Source organism: Protomyctophum parallelum, assembly GCF_964188405.1.
Source record: "Protomyctophum parallelum genome assembly, chromosome: 3".
In the NCBI taxonomy this organism is placed as follows: domain Eukaryota; kingdom Metazoa; phylum Chordata; class Actinopteri; order Myctophiformes; family Myctophidae; genus Protomyctophum; species Protomyctophum parallelum.
Window position 1 is genome coordinate 35,839,971 of NC_139698.1, and position 22,065 is coordinate 35,862,035.

The 22,065-nt window shown below is 41.4% G+C and overlaps 1 protein-coding gene across 1 annotated transcript in view; it reads left to right on the forward strand.

Annotated features, from left to right (window-relative positions):
* Positions 1-22,065, forward strand: part of dnah5 (dynein, axonemal, heavy chain 5) — a gene marked incomplete at its 5' end in the record, with an annotated part of 139,517 nt that overhangs the window by 181 nt on the left and 117,271 nt on the right. Inside the window, 10 exons of the mRNA XM_083760609.1 lie at positions 12,467-12,601; positions 13,152-13,236; positions 13,733-13,923; positions 15,194-15,412; positions 15,514-15,651; positions 15,901-16,077; positions 16,334-16,447; positions 16,838-16,945; positions 17,791-17,913; positions 20,113-20,328. Coding sequence (XP_083616735.1) covers positions 12,467-12,601; positions 13,152-13,236; positions 13,733-13,923; positions 15,194-15,412; positions 15,514-15,651; positions 15,901-16,077; positions 16,334-16,447; positions 16,838-16,945; positions 17,791-17,913; positions 20,113-20,328 — 1,506 coding nt within the window. The remainder of the gene's footprint in view (positions 1-12,466; positions 12,602-13,151; positions 13,237-13,732; positions 13,924-15,193; positions 15,413-15,513; positions 15,652-15,900; positions 16,078-16,333; positions 16,448-16,837; positions 16,946-17,790; positions 17,914-20,112; positions 20,329-22,065) is intronic.

Sequence of the window (22,065 nt, forward strand, 5' to 3'; positions counted from 1 at the left end):
ACCAGTGCTTTCAGTTTCATTAAGCTTACTGACACTTACACTGACTAGGCTACAACCTTATATAGGCCACTTTGTGTCGGTCATGCACTGAATGTCATTGGAGCAACAATTAATTGATTTTGCAATGCATTCAGCAACGCTACATTAACAAGTCTTTTCTGTTCCCTGCTGTAGGGCTTACCTTGAATTATTATTGTATTTTGCCTTTCATGATGTAAGAGGCAAAAACCTGTTGACCAATTCGTGCTGCATATGAGCTTGTAGAAATAAAATGTGTGCAAATCTGTGAATATACATAGTAGGCCTATAGGCTATTAGGCTATATTTATATATTTTAAGTGACCTTTTTAAGTCTGCTTCTGGAGGTCCCTGGCAGATCTATGGGTGGTGCGGCCAAATTACTTCTACATATTTGTTTTGGGGGTCCTTGAGAGCCACTGGTAGGCCTATAAATAATGACCACATAATTGATGTTAAAAAAAGGAAAAGTACAGGTCAATACAAATGGGTCAATACAAATACAAAAAGTCCAGGTCAATACAATTGTTTGGGGGGGGGGGGGGGTACCTTGAGAGCATTTTTGAAGGAGTCTAGGGATTCATATTTCTTAGCGGCTGTTGGTAGAGTGTTCCACATATTAGTGGCATAGGAGTAAAATGTATTTAACCCCTTGTTTGAGCCGAATCTGGGTTGAATGTGGTTTGTGGAACTCCCTCTGGTGTTGTGATGGTGGACTTCATTGACATTAAGAAAGTATTTTGACAGGGTATATCTTAGTGGTGTAGCGAATCTTGTAGACCAGGCAAGTTGCTGTAGGCCTACTCTGTTGTCAACCCTAAGCGGGGTTCTGGAGTAAGGCCAAGTGGTAGCCTGACCAGTTTGTTTTGGAATGTCTGGATCCTTGTTTTAAGGAACCTTGTCCTTGATGTGCTGTGGTACCAATACCATGAGGTGCATGCGTATAGTCGAAGAAACCTTGTATGAGGGCTCCTGTTAAGGTCTTTTTGCTGACCAGTGAGGAGATCCTGTACAGGAATTCTGTAATTTGGTTGACCTTTTTTTTGCCATTTTATTTTGCCTCCAGGATGGAACCTACAGTAGGTATAGGTAATATTGTCTTTTTTTGTGATAATATTGTCACCCACTTTAACTGAGAAGCCGTCGGCCTTGCTGAGATTACTATTTGATCCATAATGACTCTGATCCTTTCAGTAGCCTAGCCTAGGTAGGAATTTGTTCATCTTGCTTGCCCTTATATTCAGTCACAGTGGTCAAAAATGTAGCTGATGTGGTATTAACTGAACTCCACTAGATGGCAGTATTTCTATATTAATCACTAACCTAGTAGGCTTTCAAAACATGATGCTTGCTCACTATGCATCCAACCATCCATCTTCAACCGCTTATCTGTCTTGCTCACCACTTAGATGTATTTTATTGCACTTTAATGTCTGCTTTTATTAAGTAAATCAATGGCATTAGCAATGACATTAACAGCATAGCAATTTTGCTTAATTCAGACTAATCTGTTTAAATGCAAATATAATTTAAGATAAGTATGAAGTATTACAATAAGCATTTAACATGGAATGAAACGATTCTGTAGAATTGCAAAAAATAAATCAAAAAATGTATGTACCTTCTTCTGGGCAAGTACATTAACACAAAACAGTTGACCTGTAGCCAAAAACCAGTGATGTTATACCATTAAACCTTACAGGCTTGCAGTGCTATTATTGTACCACTCCTGCAGCATTGGAGTTGTTCCAAGGCAAGGTTGGACATTGTGGACTTGTAGAATATACAATGGTTTATTTATTTAGTGGTCTACATCCACCTTTGATAGCAGTAACCTAGGCTAGCCGTAACCAGTCTGAACCAGAGAATTTACCCATTATCTGTGGGCGGCCACAGTCACCTTTTCATTCATACCAATGAAATTAAGAACAAACCAAACTGCTCAGAGGCATTACTTAAAAATATTACATTGTTAAACCGAAACCACATATTGTAAATGTTATTGGCCAACTTGTGTGTGTGTGTGTGTGTGTGTGTGTGTGTGTGTGTGTGTGTGTGTGTGTGTGTGTGTGTGTGTGTGTGTGTGTGTGTGTGTGTGTGTGTGTGTGTGTGTGTGTGTGTGTGTGTGTGTGTGTGTGTGTTTTAACTCAATGTTATGTATAATCAATGTTAATTTAGGCCAGTTGTCCTTTAAGAGGCAGTAAAATGACTTGTACTGCACCTTACAAGATGAGCCAATGAAAGATTAAATGAAAATAGAGCCTCAGCCCAGAGCTCTAAGTGATTAGAACCAACAATGGCAGAGCAGCACTCTAATGCAACTCAGCAATGCAAAATAATGAGCTAAAATTGAACATTTAGTTACAACTAATAAAGACCCATTTAAGATGGACATAGAGCAATCTAGGTGCCTTTCAGCATCACATATAGTCCTTATATGAATCTCTCACATCACCAATAAATTCAGAGGAGAGTTTGACTGATACATGTTGGTGTGTAATGCACGGGAATGTGTGTGCATCAATGTGTGTACTGTGTACGTCGACGATGCGAGTAAATGTGTGCATGAGAGATGTGAGGTTGTGTCAATGTGAGGGGTCATCATTAGGGAGAATGCCAAACCCCCTTATATATATATTTTTTTTATAATGTTTTATTGGGTTTTTTCCATTTTTTTAAATACAAGACATACAAGGAACATAGTGCACAAAAACAAAACAAAACAAAAACAACACCATCCAAGACAAAACAAAACTGACAATAACACATACCCACCCACCCACCCACCCGCTAGCCCTGAGGGGAGAATAGACTTATAGAGAAATGTACGATACTAAACAATACTTACAAAAAAAAAAAAAGATCGGGAAAGAAACTTGTAGGCAAGAGATGACCATATAATAGAAGCTAAGGAAGAGAGGGAAATTAATCAATTGCAGTTAAAGAATGAATATGTAAAAGAAAAGGGTCCCAGGTTCTAGAGAAGTTATTCAATGAGCCTCTAGTTGAGAATTAAATATTTTTCTAGGTGAATAAAGGATGCCAGGTCTTTTAGCCAGGATGTCGTGGCAGGGGGGTTAGGATTTTTCCAGTGAAGCAGAATGCGGCGCCTCGCTATAAGGGAGGTGAAGGCAACTGAATCTGCCTGAAACCTACTGAATCTGCCCTCCACAGGAGACACAAAAAATAGCAACTAGAGGACACGGAGGAACAGGAAAGCCAAAGATTGCGGAGAGAGTATCAAAAAAGTGTTTGGGCAGAGGTAAAAAGTGTGTGTATGGTCTGCAGGTGAGTGAAGACACCTGGTGCAGGAGTCATTGGTGTTTGGAAACATTCTTCTCAACCTGGCTTTAGTGTAGTGTGTCCTATGAAACACTTTGAATTGGATAAGACACATACGGGCGCATAGACAAGACAAGTTTATTTTAGATAGCACTACCTTCCAAAAATCCTCGGGTAGCTCCGTCGCAAGTTCCCTCTCCCATGTACCCCTCACCCCAGAGAGTGTGGTTAATTTAGAAGAGATAAGAGCGTGGTAGATGGAGGAGATGTTATTCAGGGAGTCTGAGGGTGACATTATAGATTCCAATATAGTTTTTTCAGGTAACCTGGGGAAGGGTATAAAATGAGTGGATGCAAAGTTGCATAATTGAAAGACTCTAAAAAAGCTAAGAACCCCCCTCATATTGTGCAATCACCCAAGCCTCACGTTCCATAAGTTGAAGTGCTCTGCTGTTTTCCCCTCATTGTTATGCGAGCACCCCAACCACCCCCCCCCCCCCCCCCCTCTCTCTCTCTCTCGCTCTCTCGCTCTCTCGCTCTCTCTAGTCTCCCCCCTCATCCATAATTCACAACAGGTCTCCTATTTCATGGCAGTTCTCCAACCAGACAGTTCACCATAGAAAATCAGTCATGGCATGGTGAAAAATGTATGACCTAGCTGCTTTCAAATGCAAACCTTTGCAATCATTTCCTGCTATCAAGCCATCTTGTAGACCCTCATGGGGCCAGCCATGTCTGATCATCTACAAGATGTTCCTGTAAAGTCCGATGGAATTTGATTTTAATTGGCAACGGGTGGCCTCCTTCTCTCTCTCTCGTGCGTGCGTGCGTGCGTGTGTGTGCGTGCGTGCGTGTGTGTGCGTGTGTGTGTGTGTGTGTGTGTGTGTGTGTGTGTGTGTGTGTGTGTGTGTGTGTGTGTGTGTGTGTGTGTGTGTGTGTGTGTGTGTGTGTGTGTGTGTGTGTGTGTGTGTGCGACAATTTACAGTTTGTTGAATAGGTGGATACGTGTTACCAGATCATTGTTGTTGCTCCCTCTATTGCAGCTGTGGGTGTCGCTCACTTTTGGGAGGTATTTAGTCAAATATGACACCTGCAAAGCTCCATTGTCTATTTTGAAATTGAATCCCATTTTTCATTGCTTAACCCCGTCTTTTACCCATTCTATGATAATGCATAAAACATCCTAAATGGTGTGGCCATCAGAGTTGTCCAAGAGTTTTATATGGGGGATCAAATTACCTCAGAAATAAATAACAAAAAAGGGCATTGCAGGCTGAGTATTTGTGTGTGTCAGTAATGTTTTGTGCAGTGTTAAATTTGTAAAAAAAAATGGACTGAAACTTAGGCTCATTGTCCATAGCGTTAAAAGAACTCCTAAAACTATGGACCAGAGCTAACTGAAACTGTAACCCATTATGTATACCTATATCCTATCTACCTCCCCGGCTTCCTCTTCTGTCTATCAGTCACACTATTCTAATAGACTTGTAAGGCGATAGCATTACCTTCATAATTGCCTAGTGGACATGTGGTCATCCAACACCGTGATACGTAGTTTGCGGTTCCCATTTGAGCATCAGCAATCTTATAATTTCAGGGTAGTAACGTTTCTGACAGGGTCAATGACGGCTTGTTGTCCTCTGTCTCAGCCAGTTGTCCTCTGTCTCAACTCTTCTTTTATACCGAGCAGGATTTCTTGAATCTCATGAATAGTAATGCCATTTAAGAGCCCAGAACAGCTTAAAAAGGATCTGCTTTGTTGAGGGGTGGCGACGATGCAACACTTTAAACCAGACTATCTAAACAAGGTAAGGTGAGCTAAGAGATCTGAAGTTACAGAGCAGAGTGCTTGCTCCACTGCTTGCCTCTCTCTGCGAGTCTGCATGACTTCTTCTTTATCGCTTTCTCGAGTCGGTGCAAGTGTGATTCATCATTAATGTGACTGGAATTAAACAACGAAGGCCCAGATATGCAGCACTTTTTGAACAAAAGGTTTCATTTTGACCTAGATGTCAGTATTATACTGGCCTACAATGCAGACCAAGCCTTTTATTAAGTTTGCAAGACAGTAGGATAAATGATTCTAACTACAATGCTACTGCAGAGATAGTTTTGCGTAGCCAGACAACTATTCCACAATCTCTGAATGCTATATTGAAAATTGTGGGAGGCTACGCGAGACTACTGCATAGATGATGACACTTTGTATTCCAGTCTCCAGGTGCTTGAAAAACTATATAGTATGTGTGTGTGTCACCACCAGACCTTTAAGTAAAAGTGACAATTAAATACCACAATGTAGAAATACTCTCTTCTATAAGTAAAATAGCTGCATTCAAAATTGAACTCGGCATCAAAATATAGTACTTAAAGTACCAGTGTAAAAGTACTAACATTTATTTTTTCTACAAGCTCACAACGCATCGTAGTGGGCGGTTTGTGAGTTTGTAGAGCAGCTATTTTCGAATAGATAAAGGGATTAAGTGTTTTTTTGTAGTATAATCTAAATAAGTAACTTTTAACTAATGTTTTCAAAAAATTGTAGTGGAATTAAAACATACAATACTTCTAAGAAGTACAATACCTCTGAGAAGTAGTGGAGTAGAAGTATAATGTATTGAGTTACTTTCCACCACTGGCTTCATGCAACAGTCATCTAGTAGAGAGGACCAGGCTAAGATATGTATGCACTTAATTTAGGAGAGAATATCTCAACTGTTCTTGGCTAATATGACCACCACGAACAACTTGGGAACTATGGCTAATTCTCTATCCGGGACGAAATACCTGAAAATGACCAGACCATATTTAAAATGACCGCTAGTTGAAACACAACTTCTAAACTGTTGGAACTACAGATTTTCTGAGATGCTCAAAATGTTCAGAATACTCAATAGACCATATGCACACGTCTTTTTACAAGTTAATGGCAGGGTGGAAACTAGCCACAATTTGCCATTGACCGCCCATACATCCAAACCGACATAGTCCAATCTAATTGTAATAAATTATGTCAAACTCACCAACATTGAAGCTGTACGAAAAGCTTTCATTATCCTCTTTCTATCTGCAAAGTGTTTGTTTCATAAAAATCACACACTTGTGAACTGAGTGGTGCAATTCCCCCCCCCCCCCCCCCCCCCCCTCTCTCTCTCTCTCTCTCTCTCTCATTATTAGAGACACAGCACTACCCCTCTCTCTGTTTCTGGCGCCCCCTACTGGTATTAATAAGTCACATACTCGTGCTCACAGACACAGGTACACAGGTAAACAGGTACACGGACATTGCTGGTTGTAGGAGTGGTTGCACCACTCAAAAATCCATGTTATGAGCTACTTTATGTCAAGAAATTCCTTGCAGGTGATTTCTTTCCAAGTATTGGAGTTTGGAAGCGCTCATTGAATAATCACTCAACGGCCCTGCTTACCACCTGTTTTGAATTTGCACATAATGCAGGAGGCAGCAGGATGCTGCGTTTAGTGCGTTACTGAAAGGGAGTGCTTCCAAACTCGGACACTTTGCAGATAGAAAGAGCATCATTCAAGCTTTTTGTACAGCTGCAATGTTGGTGAGTTTGACATAATTGAATACAATTAGATAGGACTTTGGATGTATGGGCGGTCAATGGCAAATTGTGGCTAGTTTCCACCCTGCCATTAACTTGTGGAAAGATGACCGCCGTGTGAATATGGTCTTTTGAGTACCGGTATTCAAACATGAGTCAATCAACATTTTGAGCATCTCAGAAAATCTGTAGCTCCAACGGTTTAGAAGTTAGATCCATGTTTCAACTAGCGGTCATTTTATATAGGGTGTGGTCATTTTCAGGTATTTCGTCCCGGATAGAGAATTAGCCATAGTTCCCAAGTTGTAAATGAAGTGCATACATATCTTAGCCAGATCCTAGAATTTGGGACCGTTCCTTTTTACCATTCTGCAAAACCCCCGAGGTACCCCAATCTGATAAGCCAGTCATTCTCACTCACTTTGCTTTTAAGGAATGAACCAGCTAGATCCCATAGATCCTCAGGGAGGGCCCTTTTAGTTTAAACTATTTTATTATTATTGCAGTTAACTATGGAATCGAGCATTTCCCGTCAGTTAGTGGGCCGGGCACCATATATGGTGGCCCGGTCTTGTGACATCATGTTTCATGATAACTACTTTTTATATTATGTGATGTATGCCATGCTTTTTGTTATTGCTTAATGTAAATCGCTCTGGATTAAGCGTATGCTAAATTGTAAATTGACATTCCATATGTTGATCCTTCCCCATCCATCCTTCCTCTTCGATGTCTCCCTTTTGACTTATACCTGTCCATTCAAATTTCAAACTCTAGACGGGCCTGCCCCAAAGTTATTATTGCAGCAGCGTCCGGCAGCCGGCAAAAACTAGAGTTCTCAACAGGCCCGGTGGCCCGGAAATTAATACCCGGCCCTACCTGGGCCCTCATCAAACCCTGTACACTCAAGAAACTGTCCCCGCTACCACCCTTAGATCTCCATATACTGTATATGGAGCTGACCTGTTCTGACATTCCATATGTTGATCTGACCTCATCAAACCCTGTACACTCAAGACATGCTCCTTATATGGCCAGTACATAATTAATTCTATGTTGATCTGACCCCCCATGCCAAAGCGCCAGCGCTCGCCCAGCAGTCTGCCGTCAACGAGGCGGATGCATGCACACGACCTCGAGGTCGCTTCTCGACCTCAGGCGTCTTACTGGTAAATGAGATATGGGGGGGGAAGACACGCAGCAAAGGTTATCAGGATCGGGACTCGAACCCGCAACACACTGTCAGGCTGGATTACCTGCCTATGTGCCCGGACTGCTAAGCCGGCCTGGGCCATACATATTACACTTGTGTGAATTTAAAACAATGCAAGAAGTTAACCACCCGTCCAGCCCATCCTTTAGGGTTCTATACTAGTGTATTTTCCATTTTCTGTTATTGTGGGGAAAGCTGTCGCTGAAAATAGCGGAAGTGGTATGTGCTGGGATTGACCTAGCTCTGGTCCATAGCTCTAATGCCTTCATTAGAGCTATGGAACTGTTCTCTTCCTACGCTCGCTCGTCTGTAGCGCAAATATAAAAAATGTTTTTACCTACTACCAACGCTAGGATTGACCCAGCAGTACCGTAGGTGTTTGAGTAAAGTTTAGTGCCCCCCTTTGGAATGGATGGAAGAGCATCTGCCTCTATTGAAGTAAATGGATGGACATGGAGAACCCCCCTTTGAGTTCCTGTGGAACATCTTATAATCTTATTTCCGTTATGTGATTGATTGATTGATTGAAATATTTATTAACAGCAGAATTACAGTACATTTCAAGCACAAACTCAATACAAAGACTGTTAACTGTGAGTGGACGACCCAATTAAGCATTACACTTGTTTACAACAGGGTCCACCGTGTTCAATTCATCAAAACATTTAGAGACGTACAAATAGACACTTCTATATGCTGATGATGATGAGGTGATGATGCTATTATGCTTTATAAGACTGGGTACCCCTAGGAGAGAGCATACGTAAAGCTATGGAACACAGGACCCTGGTAACACAGGACCGTTTGTTATGTTCCATTCCATTACAGTAAGTGCTACATACAGATGGGGAACATAGATAGGACCTTGAGAAATTGTAACCCGGAACAAAATAGCGTCATGGGAATATAGGACCATAGAATCCTGGGAGAATTGGGGCAATCAATGCTTTCTTGACAGTCCGGTCAAGAAAACAAACATGCTCGGGTGCACACACACACACACATGCACGCGCGCGCACACATACACATACACATACACATACACATACACATACACTACAAAGCATTGTGTGCTATATCATGAGAACAAATGTTTTGTCTTCAATAAAATGTTAGATTATTTTATATTTGATTATCATTCCTTGACCACTTAGAAACACGGTGGATAACACTGTGAGGACTAATTCTGCTTCTGTTTAAGCTGTTACTCTATCCTGGTCTGGGATTCTTGATCCCTGACCCTGAGGTGTCTGTAACTGTATCATTTCTTTTGTCATTGTGTTTAAAGTCAAGCAGGCATGGCTTCAGTTGGCTTTCAGTGGCTTACTGGCCACCGCTTACTGTTTGATTTGGACAATACCTCTTACTCTTGGGCACTTGTTTGTGTAGAACATATCAGTATATAGAGGGAAAAAGAGATAGAGATAAGTTGCTTGAACGAGACATATGAGCACTAGTTGTCATGTACCGATCATTCAGCACACAGCTCTGGAAGAGAACAGTTAAGAGGGTCATCTGGGTAAGTCAAAGTCATACATTATTTTGTCATTGTTTGTCCTGTTGATGTTGTCATCATTAACCAATGTTTGATCGCTCTTTTTGCTCCTGTGCTGACATGTGCAATGTCAAGTCTGGGTGTGAATTCCAAACTTTATTTGCTTTCATATTGTGCTTTGAATTTAAATGGCCAATCAGCAAGACTGAGACGTATCTGATCTACCATGCTGGCTTCGCCTGTGTCTTTTGATTACATTTTACAGCAGGGGTTGAATTCAAATGGATTAAATACTTTTATTCAGCATTTATATAGTTTTTTATATAGTTTTATATAGTTTCAACATAGTTTTCTTTCAATCATCATTCATTTCCCTAATTACAAATCCATCATGGGATGAGCAGAACAACAATTTGCATACACTACACTACTAGTACGTCATAAGGTGTCACAAAATCAATATTGCCCACTAACACACTGAACATGTTCATTTAACTATTACACACTTAACCACTATGGTTTGTTTGTACACTTTAGCTGTGGCTCTTGGCGTGCGTGCGTACGTGCGACTAGTGATGTGTCTGTGTGCACATGTCTGTCTTTCTGTATTGGCAATGCCCCTTTTGTGGCTCTGACTCTGCGTGGTCACATGAGAAACCACCTCTATGTTGTTTAGTTTAGTTGTATATGACTAGCTGTCATTTTGTATTAGACATACACTCAATAGTGGCTTGTTGTGTGTTTCTGTCTTAAGACTTAGGTGTGTGTATGTGTGTGTGTGTGTGTGTGTGTGTGTGTGTGTGTGTGTGTGTGTGTGTGTGTGTGTGTGTGTGTGTGTGTGTGACTTGGTTGTTTACTCAAGTTGAAAAGCTCACGCATGCATGCACACGCACACACACACACATGCACACACACCAGAAGAGAGGTAGTGGGTGTGATATGGTTGGTCACCCCAGCAACTGTTAGCTTGGCAGGGTATCTATTAGTGTGCACGAGTGCAGTGCAGTTGAGTTGTGCATGAGTGCTTGCATGCACGCACGCACGCCTTTCTATCTCTCCCTATTGAGTACTGCAGGCTAGGTGGGTATGATGATTCATTACCAGGTCGCTCTCCTAACTGCCTCGTGCTGACACTCACAGTGTGCATGTTAGTGCCCTCTGTCCAGACCTGTGGGTCAATAGCTGTGTTTGCTCTCTGTCCTGTCAGGGCTTGCTGGCAGGCACCTGCAGGCAATATGGAATCACTTATCTTCCTGATGCCCATGCCCAATTTACCCATAATTCACCACAAACAATTGAGCGAATGCTGTGGTCCAGAGAGTGCTCTAACACTGCACTACCACTGAGTGCCTACATCTTTTAGCATGTTCCTTTTTTGTCGCAGTGGGGATTCAATCCAATCAGTGCCAGTGGTCTGTGCTGCATGTTACAATAGCAACCTTTTTCTCTCCACCTCTCCCTTACATCTGTCGCTCTTATATACCCCCTGGAATATACACGGTATGGCCAGCTAGCCCAGAGCTCAGCCTCAGAGGGTGTAAAAAAAGACCCATGTGGTGTACCATGCTCTTCTTTTATCAGTGCTTCTCTGACTTTATCTATTTAATACATGCACTGTGTATATCTTTTCAGCTGTCTTATCCATATCTTCAGTGTTTCGAACTCTCTGTCTAATTAATTTCTCATATTAACTCCATCCCTCTCTCTTTCTTAAAATTCTATGCACATTCTTGCTTGTTGCTCATGCATTAAATTCATTACAGTGTTTCATCAATCATGAAGGTAAAATACTAAAACCTGAAGGATCATATTTCATTAACAAGTTGTTATATCTCCCAGCCCTGCCTAATGAAACAAATCTAATGGTTTTAGAAATGCTGGTAGACACTTCCGGCATTGTTGTGAAAATGGTTGTTACTTCCACGTCATTGGCACCTTTTCAGAAATTTGCTGGTCAAAGTGACGTCAAAGGTTATTTTTAGCTCATTGACCGTTCCCCGTTCTCTGCTATTTAAATTGCTCAAGTGAGGATAAGCGTGAGAGGCTGAGCTTTAAATGCAGTGTACATCTGCCACACCAAAGCCAACATAAACTATCCTGTAATGTGTTGGCTAGGCTTGTTCCTCTGTTACCAAGCAGCGGAACCTGGCAACATCTATTGTGTCTTATTTTACTGCCCCTATATCTTAAACACAAGCATGGTCTATGACACGGTATTCTGTGTAGTCTTCTTCTATATCTGTAGCAATTGAGGCTCATTGGGTGTCTAGAAAGGTTATATGAAGCAGAGAGCTGCATCTCCAAATCTGGATGATGACTTTGGTCCTCCACTGGACTTGTGGATCTTTATGATTGAATCACTAAGGAATATTTTAACCCCTTATATGCTACTGGTCCTGTATGGAATACCTTTTTTGGAGGCATACACTTGGATATTTTTTGTTTTACTTTGGTTACACCGGTAGTTCTTTAGATTTATCATTTCATAAGTGATGTCAGAGCCCAAAGCTGCAAGGAATGCAGGAGAGCTTCTCTCATCAGGCATACCAAACAGCAACTTAACTATTTACAAAGTATGTGAACAAAAGCCTGTGTTTTTTGAATACCACTGTAAGCTTGTAGGTAATGTTTGTGGTGACATCACACATCCATCATATCATAACAGGACATCAGGACAGGATGAATTGGATAATTTAACTAGAAAAGTGTCCGGACGGAGGGACGGAGTGCAAATTAAGTGCAGGTGTTTATTGGAACTACAAGGAAATGTAGATTGCCAGACCAGAAAAGACAAAAATTAGGAATTACAGTGAAATAATTGAAAGTGTAGGCTACACTTTGACAAATTAAATTAAAACTGAATGTCCTGTGTTTACAATGCATTTTATTTAGCAAAAGTTGAAGGAGGAGCGAGAGGCGAAACGATCACAACTAGATGGAAGACATGACTATGTCCTCAGCATCGTGGCATCGTGCCTGGGGCTTGACAAAGCAGATGTGGAGGATGCCATACTGGAAGGGAATCAGGTAGTGTGTGTGTGTGTGTGTGTGTGTGTGTGTGTGTGTGTGTGTGTGTGTGTGTGTGTGTGTGTGTGTGTGTGTGTGTGTGTGTGTGTGTGTGTGTGTGTGTGTGTGTGTGTGTGTGTGTGTGTGTGTGTGTGTGTGTGTGTGTGTGTGTGTGTGTGTGTGTGTGTGTGTGTGTGTGTGTGTGTGTGTGTGTGTGTGTGTGTTCAAAACATACAAGGTTTAATTGAACATTTATAAAACCCCAAGTAAGACTTAACCACTTGTGTCCCTATTTTGGGCATGTGATTAAATTCCTTTCAAACATAGCAAAAATAGCAGATCTATATGCTTACATCACACCGCGATGTGCTGTAAGCTTGTATAGCCTGCAATTTACACTGCTTTCGCATATGAGGTACAGTATGCAAAGTATAAAATAGGGCAATGATTTATGAAATATACATACAAAGATGAAACATTGAGAATGAGATACAAGGTTTCTGTCCAACAGCGACAACATGAATGCGCTGATTGTGATTGTGATTAAAACGTTTTCCTTTTGCTTGAGCAGATCGACCGTATGGAACAGTTCTTTGTGATGGACGGCCTTCCTCACCTGATGTTTTACTACCAGGAGGTTGAGCAGCCGGACGCAGGTACTGTATGAGGAGATAAAGTGATTATAAACCGATACCTAATCAAAATAAAAATCTAACTGGACATTCCCTCTCTTGATTTCAGAGGAAATCTAGATAAGGCATATCACCTCTTGCCCGTTTGATTGAGTCATGAGCTCTAGTACTAGCTGATAAGATTATCTCTCCCTCTACTGTACATACTGTACAAGCCTGGGCTCGTTGTGAGTTGAACTTGTGACATCTCTATAGGGCATCTCACTTATATTTTCTTTTCATCCTTACTACTAAGCTTTAGGAGCTTTAAAGCATGCGTTTGCTTTCCAAAGAGCTTTGGCCCAGTGCTTTGTTTTAACCTTTTCCCAGCAACTGGCCTGCAGCATGAAGCCCAAGGATTTTCTGATTTGGTGCCTTTTCACATGAATATTTCCCAGACTGAGCCACAGCAGACTAAGCCGCTTACAGGTGTGCCGTAAGAGGATTTGAGAATCTAATATTTGTCTATTTCCCATTTCAGTTGCTGCTACATTGGCAGCAACCCCTGCTCCCTCCCAGGCCGCTGTCCAGCCCCCGTCCCAGCAGAGTGGTGGCATTAAAAAAGCCAAAGTGTTTGTGACAGAGGGGAGAGATGTTGCTCTGACTGGAGTGTGTGTTTTCTTCACCAGAGCCAACACTAACAGGGCTACCACATCTGAAAATATACATAGGGTGAGAGAAGGTTGACTTTTTCTACAATTCTATGTAGAACGTTTTACTGTTTGCTTTGAGCTTTCTTTTATTAATTTTCTTTCTGAAAGAAAGATGAATAGTATGAGAGAGAGCTTTATTTACCCATTTCACTCAAAAGCCTAGCTTTCTGTATTATATATTTTCTCACCCCAGAGAATGAAGAAAACATGATGTAGCCATACATTCAACTGAATGATTGCAGTAGGTAGAGCTGTTTCTTCAATCCAATGGACAAAAGATATGAAGAAATGATATGCATCAGGACAAAAAAGATCATGTACACTTATTCCTGTCTACCACTGCAGAGACTAGGGTTTTGAATACGCTTTATCAGGCTTGGCCGGTCACTTCAACAAACACAATTTAATTGGCTAATTAGTCGTAGTGGGAAGCCGGGCTGAAAGGGTAAACTGTCGCTGCAGCGATGCCTGTTAAATGACAAAACTAAGAGCAACGTGTTCCTCTGCATGCGTTACACACACTCCTCACTGTCAGGTGAAAGGAAGCGGCCCACTGGCAATCATATGTGTGAATTTGGAATTGACATAAACACTAAATTGATCAGTAATTGCCATTACTTTGGCGGTGAATTTCCATAGGTGCTACCGTTAGGCTGGATGGTAAAGCACCATTAGTGTTTAATCGCTCCTGGCAGTTCTGGCTTATCGATCCCCACTTATCACCCGCTGTTATCTATGAAGATAATCACCATCACTGATTACAGGGTATGTTCCCAGTAAGCAGTCACAGCAAGGCAGGAAAGAAGAACATGATGATTGTGTTTGTCTACGTTGTGATCAGAATAGCCTCGGCTCACTATTTGCAGGAATTTTAATATGTCTGACATTATTTCATGCAACTTGCAAGCATAACATTTAATAATTTACCATGTACTATATGTCTGAATCTACTTGCTTAGGCCATGTACTGTAATTACTGTATGTCTGCTGTGATAATGGAAGTGTCCATTATCTTCCACTGACTTGAACTTCTGAACCCTGACAAAGGGTGTTCATTTATTTATGTCACATGCTGTAACCCATGTATATGTGTATGATAACTTCTAGTCTGTACACCCCACAGCTGTGGGAGTGTACTTGTCATGTTTTGCTCTCGGCCTACATTTTCTATCATTGAAGGAAATGAGGCTTCCAAAAAGAAATCAATGTCCAATGTTAATATTTATTTAGCATAATTTCTAGCAGGATTTCTTTCTGCACGATGATGACAAACTTTTGTCATTTTCCAGGAAGTGAACTTCAACATGTTGGATACTGCAGAGGTGGGTCTGTTGAAGAGTGTGGAGCAGCTGTTGTCCGACATCTTCATCCCCACGCTGAAGAGGACCAACCATGGCTGGGGAGAGCTGGCCAGCCCCCAGGCCCAAGCTGTAAAACAGGACTTCATAGCGTCTTTGGACAGTTTTGTGTCTGTCCTGGCAGGGGCACAGGAGAGCCTTCAGGAGAAGGTGAAGCAGCCATATACTCTACAACACATTTACCATCGAGAAACACGGTATATGCATGCAAAAAAAGATTACAGTATTTACAGTATCTTGTTTTCATCCAGGTAAACCTGAAAAAGTGTGACACACTGGACCTCCAAACAATGAAGACTCCATCAGACTACAAGGCAGCAGCCAATAGCACAGAGACCATAGAGAAGATAGAGGCCTGTATGAAAATCTGGATCAAACAGATAGAACAAGTAAGATGAAGCCAATGTAATAACAGATTTTGTTTTCCCGCTCCATTGTACTCCAAGTCGTTGATGATGCGTAATAGTGTGCGCACGCACGCACGCACACACACACACACACACACACACCACACACACACACACACACACACACACACACACACACACACACACACACACACACACACTTCTCAAAGCTAGTTAGTCCAGGCTATCGGATACACATCCTAAACAAAAGTGGTTTTGTAACTCCACCAGGTCCTGGCTGAGAGTGACCAGTTAAGAAAGGAGGCAGATGACCTGGGCCCTCGTGCTGAGCTGGATCACTGGAAGAAACGAATGTCCCGCTTCAACTATCTAGTGGACCAGCTCAAAACCCCTGATGTTAAGGCTGTGCTAGGTGTCCTAATTTTAGCCAAGTCCAAACTCATCAAGGTTAGAAACTGCTGTGACCTCCTCTGCGTAACAACAAACCAAAAATATACAGTATGCTGCGCCTGCTTCATATTGCCTTTTTATTTTAATTCACTGCTGACATTGTTTCTCTCATAGTCATGACAAGATTACTTTTGGTTTATTTTGTTCTTCTGTCTGTACTAATCTCTATTTCTACATTACATTTTACATTTGAATGTGACTGACTTATAATAACAGATATTAAGAGCTGGTGTTTTCTCTCTCCTCTGTCCAGTCGTGGCGCGAGCTGGACACAAGAATCACTGACTCGGCCAATGAGGCCAAAGACAATGTGAAGTACCTTTACACCCTGGAGAAGTTCTGTGACCCACTGTACAACAGCGACCCTGTGAGATACATGCTTTAAATATGCTTTAAATATGGATAATTTCATTGAATTATAAGCAATAGGAAATGACTGCATGCATATCAAACTGGTGCATAATAAAATGGCGTGTCACGAAACTATTTATTATTAAAATAAACATATTATAGAAAGAATAGTTGTTATGGGAGAACTCCATGTGTGCATGGCTGTAATGTACTGTATGTCTTTGTTAAATAAGAAAGCATGTTTTCCTTAACCACTTATACCTTATACTTCATTGACCAGCTGCACCTCCTCCCTTTTTTCCCCCTCTACACTAAATCACTTCGCAAGATTATAGATCAGCTGTTTTCAACAAATGTTTGCCCCAGAACAGGGACATGTGATTAAAGGTTTCCTTCTTGGCCCCAGGTTTCAATGGTGGATGCGATCCCAGGTTTGATTAATGCCATCAGGATGATCCACAGCATTTCTCGCTACTACAACACATCTGAGAAGATCACGTCACTATTTGTTAAGGTAGGGATCACAATATTCTGTACACTATGCCATGTACAGTTGCAATTACAGGTTCATATTAATAGTCACATGAAGCATTAAACATTGAAGCAATTATTATGCTACAATTATTATGCTATTATTGTGCTACAATGTATTTTCTTTTGTGCTTTTGTTTGACATTCTTTTCAATTATATAAAACATTACAGTTATAGCTCTCTTGTTAATACAATGTCCAGAAAAAACACAAACATGACAGATACACAAATACAATAACAAAACGAAAATAATAATAATAATAATAAATACAATCATAACAAACACAACTCAACAATCAAAAACAAATAAAACAGATATGGTCCCCATTTTCCTCCCCAGATTACTGTGAATTATCTAATACAGGTCCTAATGGATTGCTTTTCATAAAGTGCATGAACTGTCCCCATATTTCTTGAAAGTCATCAGATTTCCCTTTAATGGCTAAAGTCAATTTCTCTAGTGCAAGACAATTTGACAGTTCTTTGTACCATTGATGTCTGGTTTGTCTGGGTTTTGCCTGGAGAAGAGTAAGTACCGGTAATCATACTCTTAACTTAGAAGTTTTTAGGAAATTTACCCAAGATACACAGTTGTGTACAAATATCCTCTGAGATAATCTGGGATAATATACCAAGTACTTCTTTCCAAAACTTCATGATCTCTGGGCATTGCCATAAACAGTGAAATAATGTACCCTTCTCCACGTTGCACTTTACACAGAGCCACCTCGGATTATTGGAGGCTGTACGTGTAAGTGTCCGTGGCATGAGTTGAGGAATTCAATTCCTTAAATCTCCCAACTCACCTGGTCTTCCAATGTCTTCAGGTGACCAACCAAATGATTACAGCCTGCAAGGCTTACATCACTAATAACCACTCTGTCACCATATGGGACCAGCCTCAAGAGCAGGTGACAGAAAAGCTCAGAGCTGCCATCCACCTCAACCAGGTATGTATCTATCCACGTATGCCCTATTCAAAAACGTTAAAAAATAGCAGATCTAATAGCCGAGCTATTACATATTTTGAAACATTTTGCGTAACATTACATGCCCACTATAGGCACACCAGGCTAAAGTGGTAAGGCTCGATTCCTTACCACACATCGGCTGCATAATTGCCGAAATCAATGTTGTGAAAAACATAAAATAATGGCTGATATTTATCATTCAAGCCGATTATACAGAATCTATCGCCATTCGCCTGTCGTGTATATTGTAGTGATTGCTGTTGCATTACATGACATGACGATGTTCAGTTTGTGTGTACTCTCAGGTGTACTGGTTAGCAACAGGGTGTAATCATATTCTCTACACACACTATGGCCCTCATTTATCAATCGAGTGTAAAATCTGCCACAGATTCGAGTGCAGGTTTCGTAGTACACCCACGTCGCCACGGCATTTATAAAGTGATCGCAAACAGCTGATCCTTCCTTAATTTTGTTCTCACGTTAATAAATGTCACGGCTGAATTTGATCTGGCACGCCCTAAGAAATCAAGCCTCGCCCTCGTTTTTGCGACATGAACAACGGCAATACGTTTCCTGAAACCATGTGGTTACATGAAAAAATAGGTTTCTCCCGTGCTTTGCTGCCCGCCTCTCCCCCTCTCTCATACACACGCACAGCACGCACACGCAACTTGCAAGCCCAACTAACTGGTGTGTTGTTAAACAAATAAAGAACGAACACCTGCATGAATTAAATAAAGCGTGCGTGCGGGGGGTGAGGCGGGCAGCAAGGGAAGCGAAGCGAGAGGAGAAACAGACAACTAAATAAAGTTGTAGGCCTACCCTGTGACCAACTTTATTTAATTCATGCAGGGTCCCTGTCTGTTTCCCTCTCACCTCGCTTGCCTTGCTGTTATGCACGCACGCACCTACATGACACATTAAATAAAGCTGTCTGTTTCTCCTCTCGCTTCGCTTCCCCCTCACCCCCCGCACGCACGCACGCACATATCGCTATTTGCAACTTTAACTGTGTGTTGTTAGTTGTATATTAAATTATTAAAGTATTTTTAATTTAATATACAACAAGATATATTAGTGAACGAAAACCTGAACCTGTGAACCATAATTAAATAACAAATAGGCACACTGACACACACGCTGCTGTTTTACAGGTGCTCCTCCTGTCCTGTCTGTCTGTCTGTCTCTCTATCACAGTGGTCCGTCCGTGACCAACTGACCATGCACGTTCCGACGTTCGCCAGTCTATTTAGATTGCCTCGCAGTCGTTAGTCACTGTTATATGAATGTGCAGCCAAAACCATAGCCTCATGTGGCTGGTGCATGGGCTGGCTGGGTAATATACCTATATATCCGATGCAGTTCCCACTTGCGCTGGGAGCCTGGCACGGTACATTTGGCATTCGAGCGACGCGTCGGGTTTATTATATTGCACATACCGTAAGAAAGACATCGGCCTTCATGCTGTAGATTAGGCTACAGTAGGCTATACCTGCACGTTGGGACTCCGCAGCTGAGCTGCAGCAGCTGCTGCACTATACTCTCCAACGTCCCGTCATGGAAATATTTCAGCACAGACAGCCCAAATCCTCGCATGTACGTATATGCGCTCATGCAAAACACTGTTTAAATGGCTTAAGCATCTCTTGCAACATTGTTTTTAATTGCGCGATTTTATCTCCTACTAATTTCATATGACACATGTATTCCTTAACATTTTTATTTATTTATTTTTTACATGTAGCCCATATACATTATACATACCTTTTATATAAACATTTTAGGAGTGAATACATATATGTTTTGATGCCTGTGACAGCCTCTCAGCAGTTCAGACAAGGCTGCTCCGCTTGTGTAAAACAGAAAAACAGCGTACGCCAGCTCGCGACCAGACGTGACTATTTGTCCTACTCAAGTTCAATTTCAAGCTTTGCCGGAAATGTTAAATGCCGAAAATGTCGGTAATTTCGGCGTGCGCCCATATTTTGGCGTACGCACGGTTGATAAATGAGGGCCTATGATTGATGTAATTTTCCGACAATAATGTGCTGCAAATGAAAACATGCAACTAAAACAACATTGTCTGCTTTTTCGTGGGTGCTGAGTGTTGCGTGGAGGAAAATGGCAGTAGAGAACAGTAGCTTGCTACAGTATTTAATGAATTATGTTCACCAGGAGTACCAGCGGGTTTTCCACAAGACCAAGGTGCAACTGGAGCAGACCCCATCAGAAAGGCAGTTTGACTTCAGTGAAATGTACATATTCGGAAAGTTTGACACGTTCCAGCGGCGACTCAACAAGATCCTGGAAATGTTGAACACCATCTCTATCTACTCTGCCCTGCAAGACCCCAAGATAGAAGGACTGGAGACCATGGCCACCAGATTTCAGGTGGGTAAATGTTTGGAGACATTTTCTGTCCTGTGCTATACAATTAGATATCATTGCTGTTGGACAGAATTTATTTAAAACATTTTATGTTTAGTTTTTTTCTTGTTGTTTTGAGTTGCAATGGGTTGTCACTCAGCTTGTTGATCTGTTGGTGGGTGAATATTCAGTTTAGATGCAAAGGAAAGGGGGCAATGAGCATATTGTTTGACAGATATGACTTTTGTTCATTTTCAATAACTTTATTATGAATTAATTAATAAAAATGAATAAATATTTCTATATGGTATATTGGTATCTGGGTAGCTCAGTCAGTAGAGCACTCGCATTTGGACTACAATGTTGTGGGGTCAAGGCATGTAGTGTACCGCCAACTCCATAATGAGTAGTACTGTACTGCTTGGGTAACTAAGTACTAGCTAGGAATAGGAGTTGGTGGTAAGTGTTGCACTCTACCTCAGCAATAAGCCACTCCGGTAGTGGAATAACTGATAGTCCGGAGGCTTAGTGCACTTTTTTAGGAGGATAGTGCACTTGCGGATAAAAGCGCCAATTGTTTTATGAGGCTTCCTTAGGACATACTAAAGGATTTTAGCCTAGGAGCCCAACGCAAATATTGGAAATAGCCATATAGAACATAGTTATAGTTTTTTCATTAGGAAATAAATACATTCTTGAGTCATAAGAAGAACATTGGTGATAGATTGTTTTTTTTTGTCCACTTAAGAAGATGATTCTGATTTAAATTTGTCCACTGAGTATTAAACCTCCAAAAGTATGAGTAAAATAGAGTACCAAGACACCTGGTACCTGTACACACAATAAAGTATTGCACAATATAGGCGAAAATTAAAAAAAATAGGTGTTATGTTTATGTAAAGAGCTCTCTCTCTCCATTTGTGTTTAAGATTTAAACAAATAGCTCTAGACTGAGTTTACACTGTACACCTGATCCTAATGATGCAATTGCATGGGCAGCCCATCATGCCTCTAAACAACCTTCAGTGGAAGACCCCCCAGCACGAAGTGCACTCCTTCCTCTACGAGAAATCAGCCACACCATCCATGATTAAGCATGGCATGGATGTTCAGAGACAGGCTATTGAGTATCTGAATCCGGGACAGATCCCTGTCACAACGTTTGACCAGCCTCTGTTTGCTCTGGCAAAGCTAGTACAATGGAAATGGCCAGATACACAAGGTGAAAGAGTTCATGTAGTCATTACACACAGAAATGGCCCTCTGGAATACACTGGGTGATCTGCTGGAAGGCTCTGGTTGGACAACAGCACTTACAGAAGCAGATGTGGCAGGAAGTGGCATGGCTGCATCATATCTGAAAGCATCGCATCTAACTCGAACCAGGCATGCCCACCAGGTAACTGTCTTGACACTGCACAATCTACAGCAGGAGGCTTTCAGGCTTAGTGCAGGCCCCAAAGATGATGAGTCTTTCCTGGCTTGGAGAAAATGACATGTTGAAGAAGAGTCCTACTTTAATGTTTTGGGATCTGATCATAAGATATGAAACCCTCATTCTCATCTTCATCAGGGCACACAGACAGCGGAATTTTCTACTATATGTAGAAGTGCTTGAAGCGCTGGCCCCTTTATTCTTTGCCTTGGACCATGTGAACTATTCAAGATGGTTGCCTGTCCATATCAGGGACATGAAGTCTTTGCCCATCACTGTCAAGGATGAGTTTGAGAATAATTCACAGTTTCACACTGGGTTCTTTC